The sequence below is a fragment of the Barbus barbus genome, assembly GCF_936440315.1.
Source record: "Barbus barbus genome assembly, chromosome: 23".
NCBI classification, from domain to species: Eukaryota; Metazoa; Chordata; class Actinopteri; order Cypriniformes; family Cyprinidae; genus Barbus; species Barbus barbus.
This window is the reverse complement of record NC_136751.1, coordinates 13,556,387-13,578,995: the sequence shown is the minus strand read 5'-3', so window position 1 is coordinate 13,578,995 and position 22,609 is coordinate 13,556,387. Positions and strand designations below refer to the sequence as shown.

The following is a 22,609-nucleotide window of genomic DNA, read 5'->3' as shown; positions in this document are numbered from 1 at the left end:
AAATGATAAACTCAGATTTGTTCACGTATTCATTCAGTGACCCTTTCCTTTATTTACTCAACTGATTCCTTAGTCATCATCACAAACAAACAATTGCTTCTTCTCAATGAAACTTTTGAATTTGTTCACCAGAAAGATTAATCCAGATTTATTTTTTTTCACTGATTTGTTCAGACTCTTTCTGCAGAACAGATTACATTACTAAGTTGGACACTGATTAATTTACTAATTTAAAGTACTATTCATTTACTGATTTGTTAAAAAAAAAAAAAACAGTGTTCAGTGAACAAAATAATTAATTCTAAATTAGACGTTCACCAATTTGTTAACCAGAATGATTCGTTCAGATTTGTTCAGTGACCCATTATGCAGCACAGGTTTACATTGTGAGCAAATTAATAAACTCATCTAATGTTAAAAACAGACCATCCCTTTATATTTTTATTAAAATGACTACAAGTCTACCAAGCAGCAATGAAAGAAGCCTGCTACCCAACAGTTGTGAGCATACATGATAGTTTTATTTCGGGCTCTGTCACTTTTTTATTGACAGACAGGTGGGGAAGAGAAAGAAAGAAGAACGGGGTCATGACCAGACACAGGCCAGATTCAAATCTGTGTCTCCTACATGAGCATCGCATCCCATGCTATTTATCTTCCTGGATATTTTTATATTTAGTAACATGCATACACGGTAGTGCTTATATTTTAAAAGACACACACAGGCATGTGGAGTCCCTGTAGCGATGGCCTGCTTCACTCTGAAAGCTGAGTCTGCATTTTGTCGTCTCGGAGGTACCGAAGCAGACTGGCCCACTCCGGTTACTGGAGTTCAGCTTTTGTAATTGCGTTCATATATCCCACTGTTCAAGTCCCAGTCCTCCTTTCCCAGACATCAAGAAACAGATTGTGTGTGTGTGTGTGTGTGAGAAAGAATGCTAGAGAGAGTCAGCGTGGTGTCATGATTAATGAACTGTTAAACAGAAACAAATTCTGCAAAATCGGTCTCTGCTTCTGTCTGCTGCACCAAAAACATACAGTATATGGAAATATCTTTTTTTGCTATAATGTAATACTCACCCAGACCAAGGCATGATACTCTCAATCCAGATTTTCCAAGGTTCCTAGACAGACAGAAACAGAGAGAGAGAGGAGGGAGAGAAAATAAAACATTTATATTAGATTTGACATTGGTGTCCTTCTGGTTCAGGCTCCATGGAGCTAAACAGTATTTCTCAATGTACATTTTAGCTGAAACATAAAACACACACAAATGCATCTATATATACAGTATATAAAAAAAGTGTGTCTCTCAGGTCTACTAGTGTTGTCTGAGAAAATGAGTTAGTTTTTATCCAGTTAATCTAGAGGTGCATGAGATGAAGTTGAACAATTAAAACCAGTAAACTAGCTTTGCTTGCATGTTAATTATTATTTTATTATTGAGACATATTATAGTTTTTATTATTGTTTGATACTTTTCTACAAACCACTTTCATTTAAATTTTAAAGCTTTTTGTAATTTTGTTGTGTTTTGTAATTTTTTTTTTTTTTATGTCCATATAGTTTTTATTTTGAGTATGTCAAGTTAAATGAAAAAGGCAAAATTGATTTTCTTTTACTTAAATTTTTTTTTAGCATTTTAATATTTTTTTAAATCCAGTTCATTTCAATAACACCAGTAAAAAGGACAATAAATATAATTTAACTCCAGGGACATTTTTTAAATGTGTTTTTTTTTTTTTTTGGTATGCTTAAATTAATATATAAATTGTTTGAATATTTGCACTTGTCAACTAAAATGTTATTTTGTTGACAAAATGTAGATGCCATTTCAAAATTAATAAGTAAAGGATATTTTCATCAAAACACAGAATTTGTTTTAAAAAACAACACTGGGTTTAAAGGGTTACCCCCCCCCCCACACACACCCCCCCCCACACACACCCCCGAAATGAAAATTTTGTCATTAATCACTTACCTTCATGACATTCCAAACCCGTAAAAGCTTTGTTCGTCTTCGGAACACAAAACTGGGAGGTTTGTAACTGTCCCATTGACTGCCCAGTAAATTCCACTGTCAAGGCCCGGAAAAGTATGAAAAACATCTGCCATCAGTGGTTCAATCTGAATTTAATGAAGCGACGAGAACACTTTTTCTGCGCAAAGAAAACGAAAACAACGACGACTTAATTCAACAATTCGTCTCCTTTGTGTCAGCGTAGCACCATTTCGGAGAATATCCACTGGACGCAAGCAGCGTTCGAATTTACTTGGCAGTCAATGGGACAGTCACAAACCTCTTGGTTTTCATCCAAAATATCTTAAATTGTGTTCCGAAGACGAACAAAGCTTTTATGGGTTTGGAACGACATGGGGGTAAGTGATTAATGACAACATTTTAATTTTAGGGTGGGGTAACCCTTTAACATTTTTAAAATGCTTGTGGTATCTGAACAATAATATTGGGATTGATTAAAGGTTTATGTGAATGCTAAGCTGTTACCATTTATATTCTCAAATGTCAAAATTTGTTGACAAGGCAATATCTCTAAATGGCCTTCAGCTGAGGAAAAATGTAATTTGGGTCCAGATGGTGTAGTTATTTACAGAAATCTACCAGCAGAGGTTTACTGGTTTATGCTAGCCAGCCAAACTTTATGTTGAATAGCAAAGGCATTACTAGGCATCTGAGGTTATTAACATCACAGAAAAACGATAGCACTTGCAATGTGTTGATAAAACTGGTCGTAGTCTAACACAGCGCCACTTAGCTTCAGTGATGCTGTGTGCTAAATCCCATAAACCTTTCCTGTAGCTCAAATAGTAGAGCATGGCGCTAGCAACGCCAAGGTCATGGGTTCGATTCCCAGGGAAAGCAAGAGCTGATAAAATGTAAAAACTGTAACTTGAATGCAATGTAAGTCGCTTTGGATAAAAGCGTCTGCTAAATGCATAAATGTAATAAACAGTTCAAAACATTACAGAGATTTTGTGACTCCACAGCAAGTATGAAGATGGTCACGACAGCTGTGTGAGCACCATAAATCAGATGAAAGGGAATTAATTGTTCTTAATGAGATTTATTGATATGAAGTGGGTTGGGATTAGCTACAAATTTAGCTGGGAACACAGACAAGTGCTGACAGAGAGCGAAAATGAGGATGAGCAAGAGAGAAAATGCAAACGGGTGCATTCTGCAGTGAGAGTGTATTACCTCTGTGCTACTATCAGTATGAATTTATTTCTCTGCATCAAGGCCTGAGAATGAAGGCGCAGGGTAATAACAGATTCACCGTGCTGCAGATAATAAACCTGCATGTGTGACAGATTACACATGGCTAACCGAGAACTTACACAGAACGTTTTGTAATATACAGCCTGTGGTTACCATTAGTTTCCAAGGATCCATCTGTCAACTTGTGACAGTTCATAACAACATTAAGTTGAAGAGTGTGACCGAGGAAATAGCGCAATCCCCTTTTCAAGGCCGAGAGCAAGGTAGAAAGAAGCAGAAACAATAACATGGCTAAAGACTTATACACACCAGGACCAAATATTTGTTGCGGACGTTTGATGCAAACAACATTTTGTACAGAAAAAAACAAAAACTGTTTTCTATGGACCTACAGTACTAAAACTTGGCACAGGAAGTCATTCAAAGTTTTTTTCTTCTGTACATTTTTAGGTATCAGAAAAGCAACTGTTACAGAATTTATTAATCTAGGTTGATGTTCCTAATTTGAACAAAATAAGTGGGATTGTGTAAAAACATATACAATATACATACAATAAGTATACAATGTTTATTTTGAATTAGTGCCTGCCTGAATATACATTCAACTAGGACACATTCACATTGATCAAATGTGGCAAAGACATTTATAATGTCTTTTGACATCTATAAATCACCAACGAATCTTTAGCATGATAAGAACCAGTATTAATAATTGTTTAATTGTATTTTTGGTCAATAAATGCAGCTTTGGTGAGCATAGAATACTTCAGGACAATACTAAATAAAAAAAAAAAAGTAAAATATATATTTATTTATTTAGTATTGATCGATTGATTGTTATTGAATATTGTTAGTGCACATGTAGTTGTGAAGTCTTTGATCCTCTGGGGTGAATTTGTATTTTGTAACTGACAGCACTGCAGAAGAAAGCTGTCTATCATGGCAAAAGGACAAAAGACAAAAAGAGGACAAAAAAAATGATTGGGTTCCAGTCAGAATGAGAAAGATGTTTAAAATTACATTAAAGGGGCTGCTCAAAATAAGCTGCACCAAAGACAAATGGAGCATTGCGCACTGCAAAAAAAAAAAAACAGAGGAGCATAACCACAACAATGGCACAGCTCAAGAAAAGGAGTCTTGTGTTGTAGGGGACAGCGTGTTATGTATAATTATCTGTGTACATTTGTCAATCTACGCTGACAGTATCAAACAGAGCAGAACCATCCAGAGACCAAACATAGCTTTTAAAGCAACACACACACACACACCACATCTAGGTTTGTCTCAAGGTAAAGTGGCGATGTTTAAACCTGAGAGTGAGATAGAGGTGCTAAAATCAGTAGACAGAGTTTAAACGATGTAATTAATCATCATAATCATGCTCTTTAAAGGCACTCCTGCAGGCCGTCTGGCTAGCGGCTCTGAGGGGACTGAAGGAGTTACTGCACCAACAGTTCCTTTCAGCAGACTTGCACTGATCACTCAACATGTTTCTCAATGAATAATTAAGGGAGTAAAGCAGATGTATTGTTCTGATGTCAAGCAGCATCAGAAAGTATTATATAGCATAGCGATTCGAAATAAAGAACAGTGACTGATCAGTTAGGAGTGTTTTTCAGAAGACTACTCATGTGAGATCAGGGACACGCTACTCCTCAGATTACGATGACTTAAAACACACACACACACTCATAAATACATTCTACACGTAAATGTGCCTGGATGTGTGTATGATGGATATAATCATAAAAATAACACAAATTTATCTGGTTATCTACAAGGGCTGCATATAACAATTTTATGAAAGTCAGCATAAAAAGAATATTTACTGTGTCTAAAAAAGGAACAAATATAAAAACAATTCTGTCTGAAACTCTTATTATGTATGCATTTTTGCTTGTAAGCAAATGCACTTTTTTCCAGTGAGGGGAAATCATAATGCTTCATCATACCATGACATTTAAGACAATGCTATGCTTCCAACTTTGTGGGAATAGTTTGTAGGAAGGCACTTTTCTATTGCAGCATGATTGCACCCCAGTGCGAAAAAACTATAAAGACATGGTTGGATGAGTTTGGTGTGGAAGAACTTGACTGCAGTCCTGACCTCAGCCCCATCGAACACCTTTGGAATGAACCCGAACGGAGATTGCAAGCCAGGCCTTCTCAACCAACATCCATGCCTGACCTTGCAAATGCACTACTGGGTTTGGGCAAAACTTCCCACAGAACTACTCCAAAATCCTGTGGAAAGCCTTGCTAAAAAACGAGAGCTCTTATAGCTGCATACAGGGGACCGACTCCATATATGCATATGTGTTTAAAATGCAATGTCATTAAAAGTCCCTGTTGGTGTAACAATAAGGTGTCCCAATACTTTTGTCTATATAGTGTGTATTCTATATAATAACACTAACCATGTAATTAATGTCCTATTTGTTTAAACCAAGTATAAATATCCTCAAGCTGGTGTGTTCTATGCATTTTTACATTTGAAGAGTTCAGATGCAAAAGCCTCCAAGTGCCATCAAAATTTTTCTTCTAAAATTGTCATTTTTCCTCAGGCTCCTATGTTTATGTTCAGTTATTTTACTTTAATGGCAAATAAAAGAACCTATTCATTGCCATTAAAGTGGAATGACTAAACCTACACATAGGAGCCTGAATGCCTGATCAAAATGCTCATTTTAGAAGAAAATTTCAAACGGTAACGTTAAGGCTTTTGCATCTGAACTCTTCATTTATTCAAAAATAATAACTGTGTAAATGCAAAAAAGAAAAACAGATTATGTTCTTAAGTCATTTCAAGTTTGATTTTGACATGATATAAAGGGGTGGTATCTAAGTGAGTGAGTTGTTTACTTAGTTTTTAATTAGTCTTCACATTAGCACCATTATTTAAATGCAAAACATGCACAAAAACAATGCAGACATTGCCTCCTCTCACGTGACTTTACCCCATTGATTCTCTTACTTTACTTTACTTTACTTTTGTCATTTAGCAGACGCTTTTGTCCAAAGCGACTTACAAATAAGAAAAAGTAACTAAAACTAAACGTTACAACTCTATAAATACTATATACCTACATATTTAAGAAAATAAATAAATTAAATAAAATTGACACATGCATATAACAACATTTCAATAATAAACATATAAATGAAAAAACTAAAATAAAAAGCGATACTTCTATCCCTGTCCAGTGGAGTCGCACGGTAGAGTTGATGGTCTTTACACTCTTCGGTCTTCACACTAGGAGGGCTTCACACGACGACTGCCGCGACCGCTGCCGCGGTATAATAACCTTTTTTATACCAATCCAACAAATGATCATTTCAATTCAGCTGGACCCACTTTCCTGTTTATCAACTAAAAATGGCCAAGCAAGTGCACACACTGACAAGATACGTGATACAGTACGAGACCAAACGCGATTTCAGCACCTCTCAACACAGTAAACAAAAATAAGCGTTTCCTAGCAACGGCAAATGCACTAAACACTGAGACAAGTAAATACACTTACGAGCTGATTTTAAACTTCCGCTGATAGACTGCTTCTCTTAAAGGCTATTTCATTACACTGCCTTCTGCTGGCGCTTGAACCCACTTTCCTGTTTATCAACTAAAAATGGCCAAGCAAGTAAATAAATAACCTACCTCCATCAAACCCACAGCAAGCACAGATGTAATATTGTAAACCCAAATCCAGAAACACGTTAGCATTCTAGCACTTTTGGTTCTGTCATACTGAAGGCAATGGGTTTTTAACAGGTTTTTGGTTAATGTCTTTGGTTAACACAAGCTCAAGATATTCTAACATGTTATTCTACAACATAAAATACATCAGTAATGTTACTTTTTAAAGTGGCTAAATGGGACTACAGAGGTTATCGGGGACATTAAACATCACACCGAAGTTAATTAATCTACTAACTAATCCATTTTCACAGCCTCGTTGTGTTTATAATCGTGCTCTTGCAAACTATTTAACTCATACTTTCAAAAAAAAAAACTGTATTTTTTATTTTATTTTATTTTATTTTTTTAAAGAAAGATTAAAAGAGATGCCGGAAGCTTAATGGTGGTGAGATAGAAGTCATGTGAACATGGTGTAGTATGCCATTTAGATTTCAAAATTGATAAATGTTGTGTTAATTTGTGAAGATTACCATGATGAACAAAATGTGTGCAAACAACACAGAGCATATTTTCATGTTTTCTGCAATAATCCATTCTTTTTGTTTTTGTTGAGGGAGCAGGGTGATGCTAACTTCCAGATTGGCCTACAAACATACATTATCACTGCAGGACTTAGGGGTCCTATTAAAACACAACTCAGCTGGTGTCACTTTTGGACACTGTCAAATTAGTTATTTCTACACTATAAAATGTCATATTTTTAATATTTGTGTTGTTTTATTTTTGTATGTGAATTACTTTCTCATCCAATTTTTTTGAAGAGGCACTGGCTTCCCTGCCCCAAACATAATCAAATACTTATACCGCAGGCAGAGACCCAGATATGCTCATTATTTCAACCACAGCCAGTTCAAGGAGTTTACTGTAACCATGCTCTCCCTACTGCTTTTCTGATAGGGCAGTGTGTGTATATATGTGTGTGTGCATGTAGACGGTGTAAAATTTAGTTGGAAGCTGAACTGTCATGATTACTTTAGAGAACATAACCCATAATCTGGGAAGAACAGAGTGAATCAGACTCATTCAGTATTCATGCAGCAATAATCAGAGAACACTTCTCTCACCCATTGTCTCTACTGTCTGTCATAATAAAGTAATGCGGTATAATATGATGGTGTAAAATGGAGATGTGATTTGGGTCAATGAGATCCTGACCTCTGGTGATTCTGAGACCCCAGGTGCATCATCTGGAAGCAGTTTGAGTGCACATGAGCATATAAGTGTGCTATCTGCTTATGTGCCTCAGCATCTGTTTGTATGCATTGGCTCTCTCCAGAACAACACACCTGAGCCCTAGTTGGGTTTATATGATGTTTATCTTTGCGTTTTCTGGGTCAGCCTCAGTTCTTGCAACACAGAGTTTGTCTTACTTCTGAAGTTTTGCTGTCCTCGAATCATTTCTGTTACGTTTCATTCTGTCTCTCTTGACTCTTTTCCAGTGTTAAAAGTCACTCTGGTGTGTCAGATCCATGTGCCGTGCTGTTACAGTGGAGAAAAAAATAATAATTGATCCCCTGCTGATTTTGTGTGTTTGCCCGCTGACAAAGAAATTATCAGTCTATAATTTTAATGGTAGGTTTATTTGAACAGTGAAAGACAGAAACACAACAAAAAAATCCAGAAAAAACACACTTCAAAAAAGTTATAAATTGATTTGCATTTAAATGAGTGAAATAAGTATCTGTCTCTTCTTGTGAAAAAAGTAATTGAAATTATTCTGTCTCTCAATGTTCTACTATTAAAATTCTAGAATGATAATTTCTTTGTCAGTGGGCAAACGTACAAAATCAGCAGGGGATTAAATATATATATTTTTCCCCACTGTATTACACTAAATGGATGTGCATGAGGGATTGGAACGGGTATTTTATGAAGGTTACAGTCACCACATGCTATACTTAGAGAATCGCTGTCTCTTCAGACGTGCATCTCTGAGCAGTACGGGCCTAATTAGGTAAGAAGTCCCTGTGCACATGGAATATTATTTCATGTTTCATAGCAGAGAGACACAGAAGGTATGTTACATGTGTGAGAGAGAAGATACTATTATTATATAAGTGACAAAGACAGAAGATAGGAATTTTATGAAATACAGCGAATGAGAGGATAGGATGGGAGAACAAAATCTGAGAGAAAAGGACATGAGACATATACAGCAGCATTTGGCTGGTTTGACTCTGCCAGTATTCTGATATGTCAGGGGAGACCGCATCTGTCATCATTACAAAACTGTCTGCTTCTCTCATGTGCAAACACATATTACAGACATTCTTACTATGAAAATGGATGTCCTCTACTACAAAAGACATAAAAGACATTATTGTTATAAAATATAATTTTATGGAGCATGACATTTTTGTTATTGGATACAAATTAAGAAAATTGTGAAACACATTTGGCCAGCTAATAAAAAATTAAATAATATAAAATAAAATACAAAAAACATCAGCTGAACAATGCAAACTTGGTTTGACATTTTGTTCATGACGCAGTGAAATGTATACATTATATGTGATCCTGGACCACAAAACCAGTCTTATGTGTCAATTTTTTGAAATTGAGATTTATACTTATACTTATAAAGCTGAATAAATAAGCTTTCCATGGATGTATGGTTTGTTAGGATCAGGCAACATTTGGCCGAGATACAACTATTTGAAAATCCGAAGGTGCAAAAAAAAAATCCAAATATTGAGAAAATCGCCTTTAAAGTTGCCCAAATGAAGTTCTTAGCAATGCATATTACTAATCAAAAATGAAGTTTTGATATATTTATGGTAAGAATTTTACTAAATATATTAATGGAACATGATCTTTACTTAATATCCTAAAGATTTTTGGCATAAAAGAAAACTCGATAATTTTGACCCATGCAATGTATTTTTGGCTATTGCTACAAATATACCCCAGCGACTTAAGATTGCTTTTGTGGTCCAGGGTCACATATGTGCCACTTAAGTTTTCAAATGTGTTTTGGAACCCCTATACCCTTGAAAAACAAAATACCACACTAAGAATTTTGCCTCATGATTTAATAAAGTCCACCCAAACAGCAAAGGTCAGCCGTCACAATCAATTTCAGAAAAAAAAATATGATGCAATATCTATGCCCCCATTCACACAATGTTCTTTCAGTGGCTTTGCATCCTGTCAAAATAAAGCAATGAATGAAATCTGAAGTTAAAAATAAGCCGTAGTATGACACTCCACTTAATGAAGTCTGGCACTTGGGTTATTTAAAACAGAACTTTAATTCATTTCTTTAGAGGCTCCAGTAAACAAAATTAATTTGAGTGTCACGGGGCATTCAAAACTTCATTATACAAGAACTCAAATAACTGCCTACCACCCACAGTGAACAATGCAAAATTAAACTTCTAATATCTGGAACAAAATGACAACAAAATGCAGAGCGGTATAATGACACGAATGAAACATTGCAGATGATCCACCCAGCAGTAAGAAAAGAGATTCATCTCATGAGAAGAGAATATTATATGTGATGTTAATATTTGGAGTTGACTGAATGGATCAGTAAGTAAATAAAGTGTTGCAAATGAACAGTTGTGCTTGCCTGCCACATTGAGCAAAGCTTTGCCTTGTGCTCTGCTCAAAAGAAGAGGGAGCAATCTGCATAAATCAGGAGCAAATCACCTACTTCCATATCTACTTCGCAATGGAAACTGTCGCTGTGGACACCTGGAGTCAAGAGATCTGACTGATGTAAGGCAAGGCAAGTTTATTTATACAGCACATTTCATACACAGTGGTAATTCAAAGTGCTTTACATAAAAGGAAGTGAAATAGTCATTAAAATAATAATAAAAACAAGGAATTAAAAATATAATAATCACAACAATAAAAACAAAATTATATAAAAATTGATTTAAAAATAATTTAAAACAGTTAAGAATAGAAAATTATTATAAATAGTGCAATCAGTTCGGACGTAGCACAGTGCTCATTCAACAAATGCAGAGTTAAACAGATGAGTTTTGAGTCTTGATTTAAATGTGGCTAATGTTTTAGCACATCTGATCTCTTCTGGAAGCTGGTTCCAACAGCGGGCGGAATAATAGCTAAAAACATACTCCCCCTGTTTTGTGTGAACTCTTGGTATTTCTAACTGACTCGATCATAATGATCTGAGTGGTCTGTTCGGTTTATATTCAGTGAGGATATCTGCAATGTATTTAGGTCCTAGGCCATTGAGTGATTTATAAACAAGTAAAAGTACTTTAAAATCAATCCTAAATGTAACTGGAAGCCAGTGTAAGGACCTGAGGACTGGTGTGATATGCTCAGATTTTCTGGTTCTAGTCAGAATCCTGGCAGCAGCATTCTGGATGAGCTGCAGCTGTCTGATGGTCTTCTTTGGTGTTGCTGGTGACAAAGGCATGAACTAGTTTCTCCAAGTCTTGACTGGAAACAAAACATCAAGTTCTTGCAATGTTTTTGAGATGATAGTATCCTGATTTAGTTACTGCTTTGACATGATCACTAAAACTAAGGTCTGCCTCCAGAATCACCCCAAGATTTTTGACTTGATTTTTAGTTGTTTGAATCCTAGAGTCAAGGTATGCATTCACTTTGAGAACTTCATCTTTGTTTCCAAATGTAATCTAGTATATTAAAGGTCAACTGAGGAATAAATAAGCTTAAAGTATTGTTGAGGTAAATTGCTAAAATGTGAGATTGATATATACCCATCTGTTCAATGGGTAAATGTTTTCAGGGTGATCTCATTTATATTCACAGTGAAAGTATTGGTAAGTAGGTAATAGACACTGTAATGTATGTATTTGACAGAATCTGAAAAGTAAACCCTTTCATAATACAGTGATTTACTAAAATTATTTAACCAAAATAATTGGAAATGAAATCAAAAATAAAATGTCAGCAATTAAGTTTGGTTAATTAAGTAATTGTATTCAGTATGCTGTTCAGGATGTTGTGTTCTAGGTGATAAAGCATAGTACTAAAGTTCAACAAACCTCAAAATTTCAGCCAAACAGATTTTACATATTGCTGCTCCGGCATTATATTTTGTCACCCTAAGTAAATGTTACTGTTTCAGTCAGTGATTTCAGACCTCTACACTATTTATTCCAGAACTGAATATTCTATATTCCATTTTTGTTTGTGTGTGTGTGTGTGTGCATGTTTATGTGGTTTATGAGGACACAAATTTGTATAATGACATGGGTATGACAGAGGTATTACAATATGAAGGTGGTTTATGAGGACACTGCCTATGTCCCCGTAATTCAAAAGGCTTAAAAAAACATACTAAATGGTGTTTTTTTGAAAATCTAAAAATGCACAAAGTCTCCTGTGAGGGCTAAGTTTAGGTGTAGGGCAATAGCACACACAGTTTGTTCAGTATAAAAACCATTATGCCTATGGAGAGTCCCCATAAACCACAAAAACCAACGTGTGTGTGTGTGTGTGTGTGTGTGTGTGTGTGTGTGTGTGTGTGTGTGTGTGTGTGTGTGTGTGTGTGTGTGTGTGTGTGTGTGTGTGTGTGTGGGGTGTGGTGTGTGTGCGCGTATATATACACGCACACACACAGCGGGTAAAGTAAGTATTGAACACGTCACCATTTTTCTCAGTAAATATATTTTGAAAGGTGCTGTTGACATGAAATGTTTACCATATGTCGGTAACAACCCAAGTAAGCCATACATACAAAGAAAACAAAACAAATAAGTTAATAAATTATGTTATGTTTAATAAAATTGAACGACACAGGGATCACATAGCTCAGTGATCGTTCCCCTGCTTTTTGGTTTTAAGTAACGGTCTCTTGAGTCCTTACCTACACAATGCTATCTCCCCTGCTAAGGCAGGACGGGCTTACCTGAATACAGCTATCTGAGGCTAGATGCCTTCTACTGCAGTTGTGGTGAGCCCTCTAATGGAGTGGTTCCCTTTCCTAGAGCCTAGCTATTTGAGGATAACTATGTGCTAGGTCAGCGATTGTTCCCCTGCTTAGGGTTTTAAGTAGCGGTCTCTTGAGCCCTTACCTACACAGTGCTGTCTCACTTCTTGGGTCATAAATAGACAGCCCACTCTTTGTTCAGTCGGTCCCTCTTCCGGTAGCCCTTCCTAGGTACATAGCTATCTGAGGATATCTATGTGCTAGCTCAATGACTGCTCACCTTCTTAGGGTCTTTAAGTAGCGGTCTCCTTGAGCCTTTGCCTACACAATGCTGTTTCCCCTGCTAGGGTTGTAAGTAGATGACCTACTTTCTGTGGTCTAGGCAGCTTTGCAGGAAAGCTATCTATGCTAGGACTGACAAGGTTTGGGGTCCTCCTTAGTATAGCCATCTGAAGGTGATTATATCCCAGCCACTGTTAAGGCAGGACGGGCTTACCTGAATACAGCTATCTGACGCTAGCTGCCTTCTACTTCAATTGTGGTGAGCCCTCTTATGGAGTGGTCCCCTTTCATAGAGCCTAGCTATCTGAGGATAACTATGTTCTAGGTCAGCGATTGTTCCCCTGCTTAGGGTTTTAAGTAGCGGTCTCTTGAGCCCTTACCTACACAGTGCTCTCTCACCTCTTGGGTCATAAGTAGATAGCCCACTCTTTGTGGTCTGGGTAGTTTCATACGGTCCCCCTTCCTGGTAGCCCTTCCTAGGTACATACAGTGGTGTCAAAAAGTGTTGGCCCCCTTCCTGATCTTTTTTTTTGCATGTTTGTCACATTTAATGTTTCAGATCATCAAGTCAAGTAAAGTCACCTTTATTTATATAGCGCTTTTAACAATGTAAATTGTGTCAAAGCAACTGCACAATATCAAAAAAGGAAAATAATGTGTCAATAATGTAAAATGAAAAGATTAAAAATATATATTTTCAGTTAAAGGCATTTCATTGAATTCAGTGATGTCATCATCCAGCTTAGTTCAGTTTAAATAGTGTCTTTGCAATCAGGTCGACGATATTGCTGGAAATGAAGTGTCCCCAACTAAGCAAGCCAGAGGCGACAGGGGCAAGGAACCAAAACTCCATCGGTGACAGAATGGAGAAAAAACCTTGGGAGAAACCAGGCTCAGTCAGGGGGCCAGTTCTCCTCTGGCCAAACGAACCAGCAGTTCAATTCCAACTGCAGCAAAGTCAGATTGTAAGGGCTCAACTGGTTCCAGTGGTCTTTCCCGATGGCTTCATGATAAAAAAACTTAATTCAAAAACTGCATGTTGTGTTTACTTGTGTTATCTTTGATTAATATTTAAATTTGTTTGATGATAGGGAAGTCGTGGCCTAATGGTTAGAGAGTCGGCCTCGTAATCGAAAGGTTGCGGGTTCGAGTCCCCGGCCGGCAGGGATTGTAGGTGGGGGGAGTGAATGTACAGCGCTCTCTCCACCCTCAATACCATGACTGAGGTGCCCTTGAGCAAGGCACCGAACCCCCAACTGCTCCCCGGGCACCGCAGCATGGCTGCCCACTGCTCCGGGTGTGTGTGTGTGTGTGTGCATTTGATCACTACTCACTGCTGTGTGTGTGCACTTGGATGGGTTAAACGCAGAGCACCAATTTCGAGTATGGGTCAAAGTACTACTTTACTTTTATGATCTGAAACAATAAAGTGTGACAAACATGCAAAAAAAAAAAAAAATCAGGAAGGGGGCAAACACTTTTTCACACCACTGTATGTTATTCTGGTCCACAAGCCTTCATAAGACCTGATCTGATCTGATCGCTCAGTAGCTACTCTCTTTACCTGGGATTTAAGTAGCGATCTCTTGAGCTCCTCTAGAGGCTTTCTAGTTAGCCTCTTCAGTGGTCTTGTGTATCCAAGCTAGTTCTGCTCACACAGCATAGTTATCTGAGGATAGCCGTGATCTTAACTTGGGTGGGATGTTCCACTTGATCTATTCGGGTTCCCCCGCTTCTGCCAAGTTGTGTGAGCGGCCCGTGGCATCAGTGGCATGGCCCCTTTCTAAGGCTAGGCTTATGTGTATTTTTGTTGCTTCCTTGGTGCTCTCCCACCAGGACAGGCATGCGCCTCACGTCTCGGGTTATGAGAGGGAACAAGACGCTGCGCCCCCTTGCCATGCCTTTGGCCTGCCTGTTTACATCTCCTTCAGACAGCTAAGTGGATGACGTATTCAGCAGGTGCCGTCTTATACTTCCGGGCACCCCGCCTATGACGTCATGGGCCATGTGGGCCAATAGATTGGCATTGTTTCACACGTCCTTCAGACACCGGTCATGCAGACTGCATTCCCCATAGTGCCCCCTAGGGAGCGCAGAGTCTCGTTCCCTCTCGGGGAACCATGGTTACATGCGTAAACCGAGATGTTTTCTAGCATCTTTTGCATATTTAAACCCTTTCCAGCAGTGACTGGTCAGAACCAAATAAACGTACAAGTAAAAGTACAGTGTTATGCTAATTTATAAAATAAATGATGAAAAGCTATGAATCCTAATCCGATCACATTGGATTACACACACTTCATCAACTATCCAACCAAAACTGCTGACTGAATGGAGAGAAAAAAAATAAACACTGTAAACACGCTAGATGGACATCTTTGACCATTGCACTCAAGTCTTGTATCTTTTGCAGCATCTTGCACAAGACAGGAGTCCTTAAAATGTAGTGCTCAGGTTAAAATAAGGTCTCAAGACATGTTTTTTAAAAGTTGAACTTGTGTATTTTTTTCATTTTCACTGAGACTATCAGGAACCTTCAAACAGCATAAAAGTGTTGCTACAAAGTTACATTTATACGATTCAATGCAAATTACAGTACAGTTACAACAGGAACAGTGGGGCTTCGCTGAAAAGGTCCATTTATGCATCAGCCTAGATCTTTAAACATGAGGCTACACCATCCTATAAAATAAAAATCTCCTCAAAGAACTTTAACTCAGCAGAGGAACAGCTGTTCTCCAGTCTTTTGCTATGTACTATGCCCTCACAGAAGAAATTAGTTGGCATGCATTAATCTGTAAGTGAGCTGTTATTTCTCTTGGGTCTCATTTACACCTTCACATGTTGAGCTGAGCTGTTTCCCTCCCCATGATAGCAGGATGCAGTTACTCTGTGATTATTCCTTCCCCTTCTGTGTGAGACTGAGTCAGAGGACAGTTTCCGAGTTCAAGCTCACACTCACATACAAACACATACGCACATCAAACTCTCACATGAGTGCAACACAGGCACACTAATACGTACTTTCAATCACAATTACACTCTGAGCTGGAAAGAGCAAGAGAGTGAAAGAAGGTCGCCAAGCAACGTTGGTGTGAGTGGGCAGAGAAAAAAAACTCCACTGGCTTTAGCGGGGGGATTCAAGCATCCGCTTAGCGTTAGCTTCCGGCGAGACTTCAGCACCTTGTGTGGGTGTCTGATTGAGTGACTGCTTAAAACATCACACACTGGTCATTTCATTACACTCAATGAAAGTATAAGAACTCAGAGAAAGAGATCAGTTTGTGAAGAAATGTGTCTGACTCATCCGCATGACTCATTTCCTTTCTCGTGCTCCTAACAAAACCCAACTGAGGGGACGTTTACACGACAACGTTGTCAGCCAAAAATGGGAAACCTTTTATGCATTTTGCCTATTCGTTTTCCACAACAACAGCATTTTGGGGACTGAAAACGCATAATTTTGAAAACAGTTTCAAAGTTTTGAAAACGCCCATGTAAACGTTTCCGTGTAAACCACCAGTACAGGAATCTTTGAAAAGTGATGTCATGTGCTTGAGTAGTATGTGTTAGGTATGTAGACATGTACAGTACATGTCAATTTTAAAGGCAAGCACGAACAAACATACACAACAATGGCATAGTACATGGTAGTGTTATTGCTGCTCAAGAGTTTGCTAAAGCTGCTATCGCTATGTGTAGAGCAACAGTCGGTGTGGTGATTTTAGTGATGGAACTCCTGCCCACAAAGAGCTAATCATCACTTCCCTACTGGTACTGTTTACTAACAAAGTGACAGCGCCAACTACTGGCCTGGCATATGTAATACAGCGTTTTTTGGCAGTTATCACAGATATGTGTAAACACAAATCATTTTGAAAATGTTGTCATGTATACCGTATGTGAAACTTTTCAAAAACGCAAGGGAAAATTTTTTCCATTTTTGACTACATCGTTATTATGTAAACTTAGCCTAATACATTATGTGTCTTTTTGAAACCATCAACTTATCTATTTTTATGTAATTAATGGCAATATAACAACAGGTATCTTTTGATTAATTATACTTTGCTGAGTATTAAAATTCATTTGAATGAGTTCAAGTGAAATTTCCAAAACAACAAACAAAGTTAATAATAAATGTAAAAAATAAATATTTTACTAAATTGTAAAATGATTTGTCACGGGAACATCCCAGCTGAAGATAATAAGGAAATTATGTCTCTCCCTTTGCCAAACGACTAAATAATGGCATGCACGTGCCCTGCTCATTCTAAAGTCCCCACACTAAGGGTATAGGGATGCTCAATTCCATTTGGAATTTGCCCCGTGAACCGTATGCCTCGATATGCGATAGATTAGGTTCCACCCCTAATATATATATATATATATATATATATATATATATATATATATATATATATATATATACATATACACTCACCATACTAAGGAACAGCATACTAATACTGTGTTTGACCCCCTTTCGCCTTCAGAACTGCCTTGATTCTACGTGGCATTGATTCAACAAGGTGCTGAAAGCATTCTTTAGAAATGTTGGCCCATATTGATAGGATAGCATCTTGCAGTTGATGGAGATTTGTGGGATGCACATCCAGGGCACGAAGCTCCCGTTCCACCACATCCCAAAGATGCTCTATTGGGTTGAGATCTGGTGACTGTGGGGGCCATTTTAGTACAGTGAACTCATTGTCATGTTCAAGAAACCAATTTGAAATGATTCGAGCTTTGTGACATGGTGCATTATCCTGCTGGAAGTAGCCATCAGAGGATGGGTACATGGTGGTCATAAAGGGATGGACATGGTCAGAAACAATGCTCAGGTAGGCCGTGGCATTTAAACGATGCCCAATTGGCACTAAGGGGCCTAAAGTGTGCCAAGAAAACATCCCCCACACCATTACACCACCACCACCAGCCTGCACAGTGGTAACAAGGCATGATGGATCCATGTTCTCATTCGCCAAATTCTGACTCTACCATCTGAATGTCTCAACAGAAATCGAGACTCATCAGACCAGGCAACATTTTTCCAGTCTTCAACCGTCCAATTTTGGTGAGCTTGTGCAAATTGTAGCCTCTTTTTCCTATTTGTAGTGGAGATGAGTGGTACCCAGTGGGGTCTTCTGCTGTTGTAGCCCATCCGCCTCAAGGTTGTGCGTGTTGTGGCTTCACAAATGCTTTGCTGCATACCTCAGTTGTAACGAGTGGTTGTTTCAGTCAAAGTTGCTCTTCTATCAGCTTGAATCAGTCGGCCCATTCTCCTCTGACCTCTAGCATCAACAAGGCATTTTCGCCCACAGGACTGCCGCATACTGGATGTTTTTCCCTTTTCACACCATTCTTTGTAAACCCTAGAAATGGTTGTGCGTGAAAATCTCAGTAACTGACCAGATTGTGAAATACTCAGACCGGCCCGTCTGGCACCAACAACCATGCCACGCTCAAAATTGCTTAAATCACCTTTCTTTCCCATTCTGACATTCAGTTTGGAGTTCAGGAGATTGTCTTGACCAGGACCACACCCCTAAATGCATTGAAGCAACTGCCATGTGATTGGTTGATTAGATAATTGCATTAATGAGAAATTGAACAGGTGTTCCTAATAATCCTTTAGGTGAGTGTATATATATAGAGAGAGAGAGCGAGAGAGAGAGAGAGAGAGAGAGAGAGAGAGAGAGAGAGAGAGTTATTACTTTGCATGATTATGATAAATAACATTTAATTCATGCAACGAAATCGTACCTAAAGAAAATAATTTGCCAAAAGGTTCAAATCATCTACCCAACTTGACACACTCTTTGTTGTAATTTGCCTATAGTGGACCAAGTAAGCCATGACTAAAAAATAAAATGACAATAGGTTGAAGATGCCCCATCCTCAGTATTACTTTGTTTTCCTTTGCTCCCCATCAAACAGATTTGCTTTCTGAGGAAATGAGGACTACACTGTCATCCTGCTCTCTGCTCGATAATAAGGAGTTCAGTTAAAAAAAAAAAAAAAGCGACTGATGATGCCCTTTTTCAGACAAAGCTCTTCCTGGCTTCTGTTGTGATACCCCAAAGATAAAAGTTATTTTACTCCAGTACTCCAAAGTAAAGTTCAAGCTCTGCACTCTTAAAAATAAAAGTACTAAAAAAAAGTACAGCATTGCCATAGAAGAACCATTTCTGGGTTCCTCAGTGAACTTTCAGTGAGCACTTCTTAGTGTGAAGAACATTTAAAAATAAATCTACAGAACCCCCTCCCCCAAAAAAAAAAGTTTGGAAAGTTCCATAGATATTAAAGTTTCTTAAATGGAACCACCAATGCCAATAATGAACCTACTTTTAAGAGTGTAGCAGGAGCGTTTCATCGTAAAGAGAGCTACATATGGCATGAAAAAATTTATCATTAGTATGGTAATTATTCAAATGGAATGACAAATGCTCATATGTGCTGGAGGCATCCCCAAGAAAAAGGAACATGATTTCTAGTGAAAAGCTGCCAAAGGTCTTAATGATAATCACTGACTCCCTCTGTAAAACACACAAATAGATCATAAAGCCCTCACAACATGGCATAACAGTACTCACAATTTATTGTTCCAATGTGTGATTCAAAGGCGTATTTTAAGAAGGAATACTGTGATATGTAAATATCTGGGAAGGTTCTGTTGAAGAATCTTGGAAAATGAACAAAGCTTTTTGAAAAACAGATTATGTAATTATTTCCCCAGCAGATGAATGTTGCAGCAGCAGCCACTTCTCTTTCTGTTTCTACCTAAAATCCTTTTAGGCAACAACAATGCCTGAAGTTAATTTGAAAAGAAAGGCGATGTGAGAAGATTTATTGAATAAAAGTATAATCTAACAATTTGGGTGTACTGGATATCTGTTTCTTTGAGTGAAAAGAGATGTCTTTCGTTCTGCGGAGCAAGCCGTTCTTAATTTACAGGGCATGTGATTATTATGTTTTTGAAAATATGATGACACATTTGGCTGGTCTAAAGATGACTGAGAGAAACCAATTTTTTTTTCCTGTTTCAGACACTCTTTTTATTATTTCTGATGGGTGTGAATGGTAACTGAAATCAGAAGACATTCAAACACTCAACACTGTCTCATATGATCATTTCTGTACAAAACCACTGTGTTTGCATGCTGTCAGCCGGTCTGACACAAGTCTCTGTGTTTGCATGCTGTCAGCCGGTCTGACACAAGTCTTTTGTTGAGTCTGCTTTACTTGAAACAGAGAGAAAAGAAAGCTGAAATGGTACTAAATCATGCCAATGCTGATTCAGATTTTTTACCATGTCATTGCTTGTGTAAGTAGTTTGTTATGCAACTGTTCAAGTTTTGTGTGAGGGAGCAATAAGCCCCGTGGAGCACAATAAGCCTTTTGATGAAAGAACTAATCACCTGTTTAAACTCCAAGGCTGTTTCACGTTGGACTGACTCATAATCCTGCAGTTTCTGATGATCCATATGTGTGATTTTCTGCCATATCCCATTTAGCCCATTTATTCTTCCCATTAATTTTACTATGGAAAACAATTTACATTATTGGTGCATTACATATGAAAAATATCTTATTTTAATATTATAATAGTAAATATTCTTAAATTATATTATGAAGATCTCACTTTCAAATGATCTTAGAGGAAAAAAATCTATTTTTGAAGGTAAGGTGTGTAACTTTATGCAACATTTTATGTAATACATAGAAAAAATTAATACACATGAATGTATTACATAAATGTAATATGATTGATTAATACAATAATTCATTGTTATAAGTTATATACTTCTAAATACTTCTATATATATACTTCTCTGTTCACCTGTTCCTGGATCATTACCCCTGTTTGTGTATGTACTTAAACCCCAGACTGTTCTGTCTTTAGTTGTCCGGTCACTGTTATACTAAGTTGTGTACTCCATCATCCTTCTGCCATTTGTTATTATTAAACAGAGTTTGAATTTCCCCCGCTGTTTCCTTCGTCTTCCTCCTCTCGACACAACCCTGACAACTATACAATACTGTTCAAAAGTTCGGGGTTGGCAATAATTTAATTGTTTTGAAAGAAGTATCTTCTGCTCTCCAAGGCTGCATTTAGTTGATTAGAAATATAGTAATATTGTTAAGCAATATTACAATTAAAAAAATGCTTTTTTTATTTTAATATATTTAAAAATTTTATATATACCTGAGAAGGAAAGACTGAATTTTCAGAAGCCATTACTCCAGCCATAAGAAATCATTCAAATGTATTGATTTGGTGCTCAGGATATACAGTATGTCTACTCACATATAATAAAGTATACATAAACACTGTGACCCTGTGGTGCACCTTTAACATTGATGGTTATTGGTTTTGTTAAATACTTTTTCAGTCAATACAAATGTATTTTTCTATTGGCTTTAGAGGCATTCCAGTTGTTTACCGTAGTGTTTAAGATATAACTGCGATATTGTGCATGTATCCAGAGTAGCAGAGAGAAGTCTATTATAATTCTAGCTATTCATCTTACAACATAGTTCATAGACACTTCAGTATTCCCATTTGAGTTGATTTTCACTTCAGGCAAAGAAATCCATAAAAACACCATTTGATAGCCTGTTAGATCTGTGGAAAAGACAATTCTAATGTGACAGGTCTGTACAGCTGCCAAAGTACAATATCCACAAACACACACACTGATTCATCTAGGGGAGGAAGGGAAAAATAATGAGAACTATCAAAATGTCTGCCCTTTATTATTTTTGTGCTTGGTGAGTATGATGGGGGATGGAGGGGAGGGAGGGGGGTGCTCAATAATAAATCAGCTGCTGGAGTGAGAGGGGAAGTTGATGAACCCTCTGAATTGCACTTTAATAGATTCTGTCAGCCTTGGACCCTAGACTGCCTTTCACAGTGCACAGAGGACAGCATGGACCCTGAGATAAACAATGCATGATGTTAATGTTAAGAGTTGTTTATCATTTTTAATTCGCAGAAAGATTGATTTCTTATCTAAAGCTCATTTATCATAATTATCACAGTAATCAGTACTCACATTACTCTTGTTAGCTATTTTACAATTAATTCAAGTCAAATAGATTTATAGACCATATAAACTATCCGCTTCTAAGTCACTGTAAAAAATGGTTGTGATTTTAACTGTAAAAGACTAAAACTGCTACAGTAAAAATGTATTGGTTAACGGTAAGTTCCCTTACTATACACAGTGAAAAACTTTAATGTTCATTTCATGTAATGTTACGATAAAATACAGTTTTTGGAAGTGAAAAAGGATGTATAAATGTATAAAAACTGTAAATTGACATTCCCAGAATTCCCTGTTACATTTCACATTTGATGTTTTTTCGTTGAAATGACTGTTGTTTTTTTCTTACCAGTTATGTTCATTAAGGCTGTATGTTACATCTAGGGGTCATCGGATGCCCATTTTACACAAGTTGATATGATTCTTTAGAGTCTTAATGAAAAGTCTGTAACATACTT

At 37.4% G+C, this 22,609-nt stretch overlaps 1 protein-coding gene across 4 annotated transcripts in view; it reads right to left on the bottom strand.

The window, feature by feature from the left end:
- Window positions 1-22,609, bottom strand: part of kcnab1a (potassium voltage-gated channel subfamily A regulatory beta subunit 1a) — a gene marked incomplete at both ends in the record, with an annotated part of 151,253 nt that overhangs the window by 63,680 nt on the left and 64,964 nt on the right. For all 4 annotated transcript variants that reach the window (XM_079374456.1, XM_079374457.1, XM_079374458.1 and 1 more), the window contains one exon: window positions 1,081-1,124. In XM_079374456.1, coding sequence (XP_079230582.1) covers window positions 1,081-1,124 — 44 coding nt within the window. The remainder of the gene's footprint in view (window positions 1-1,080; window positions 1,125-22,609) is intronic.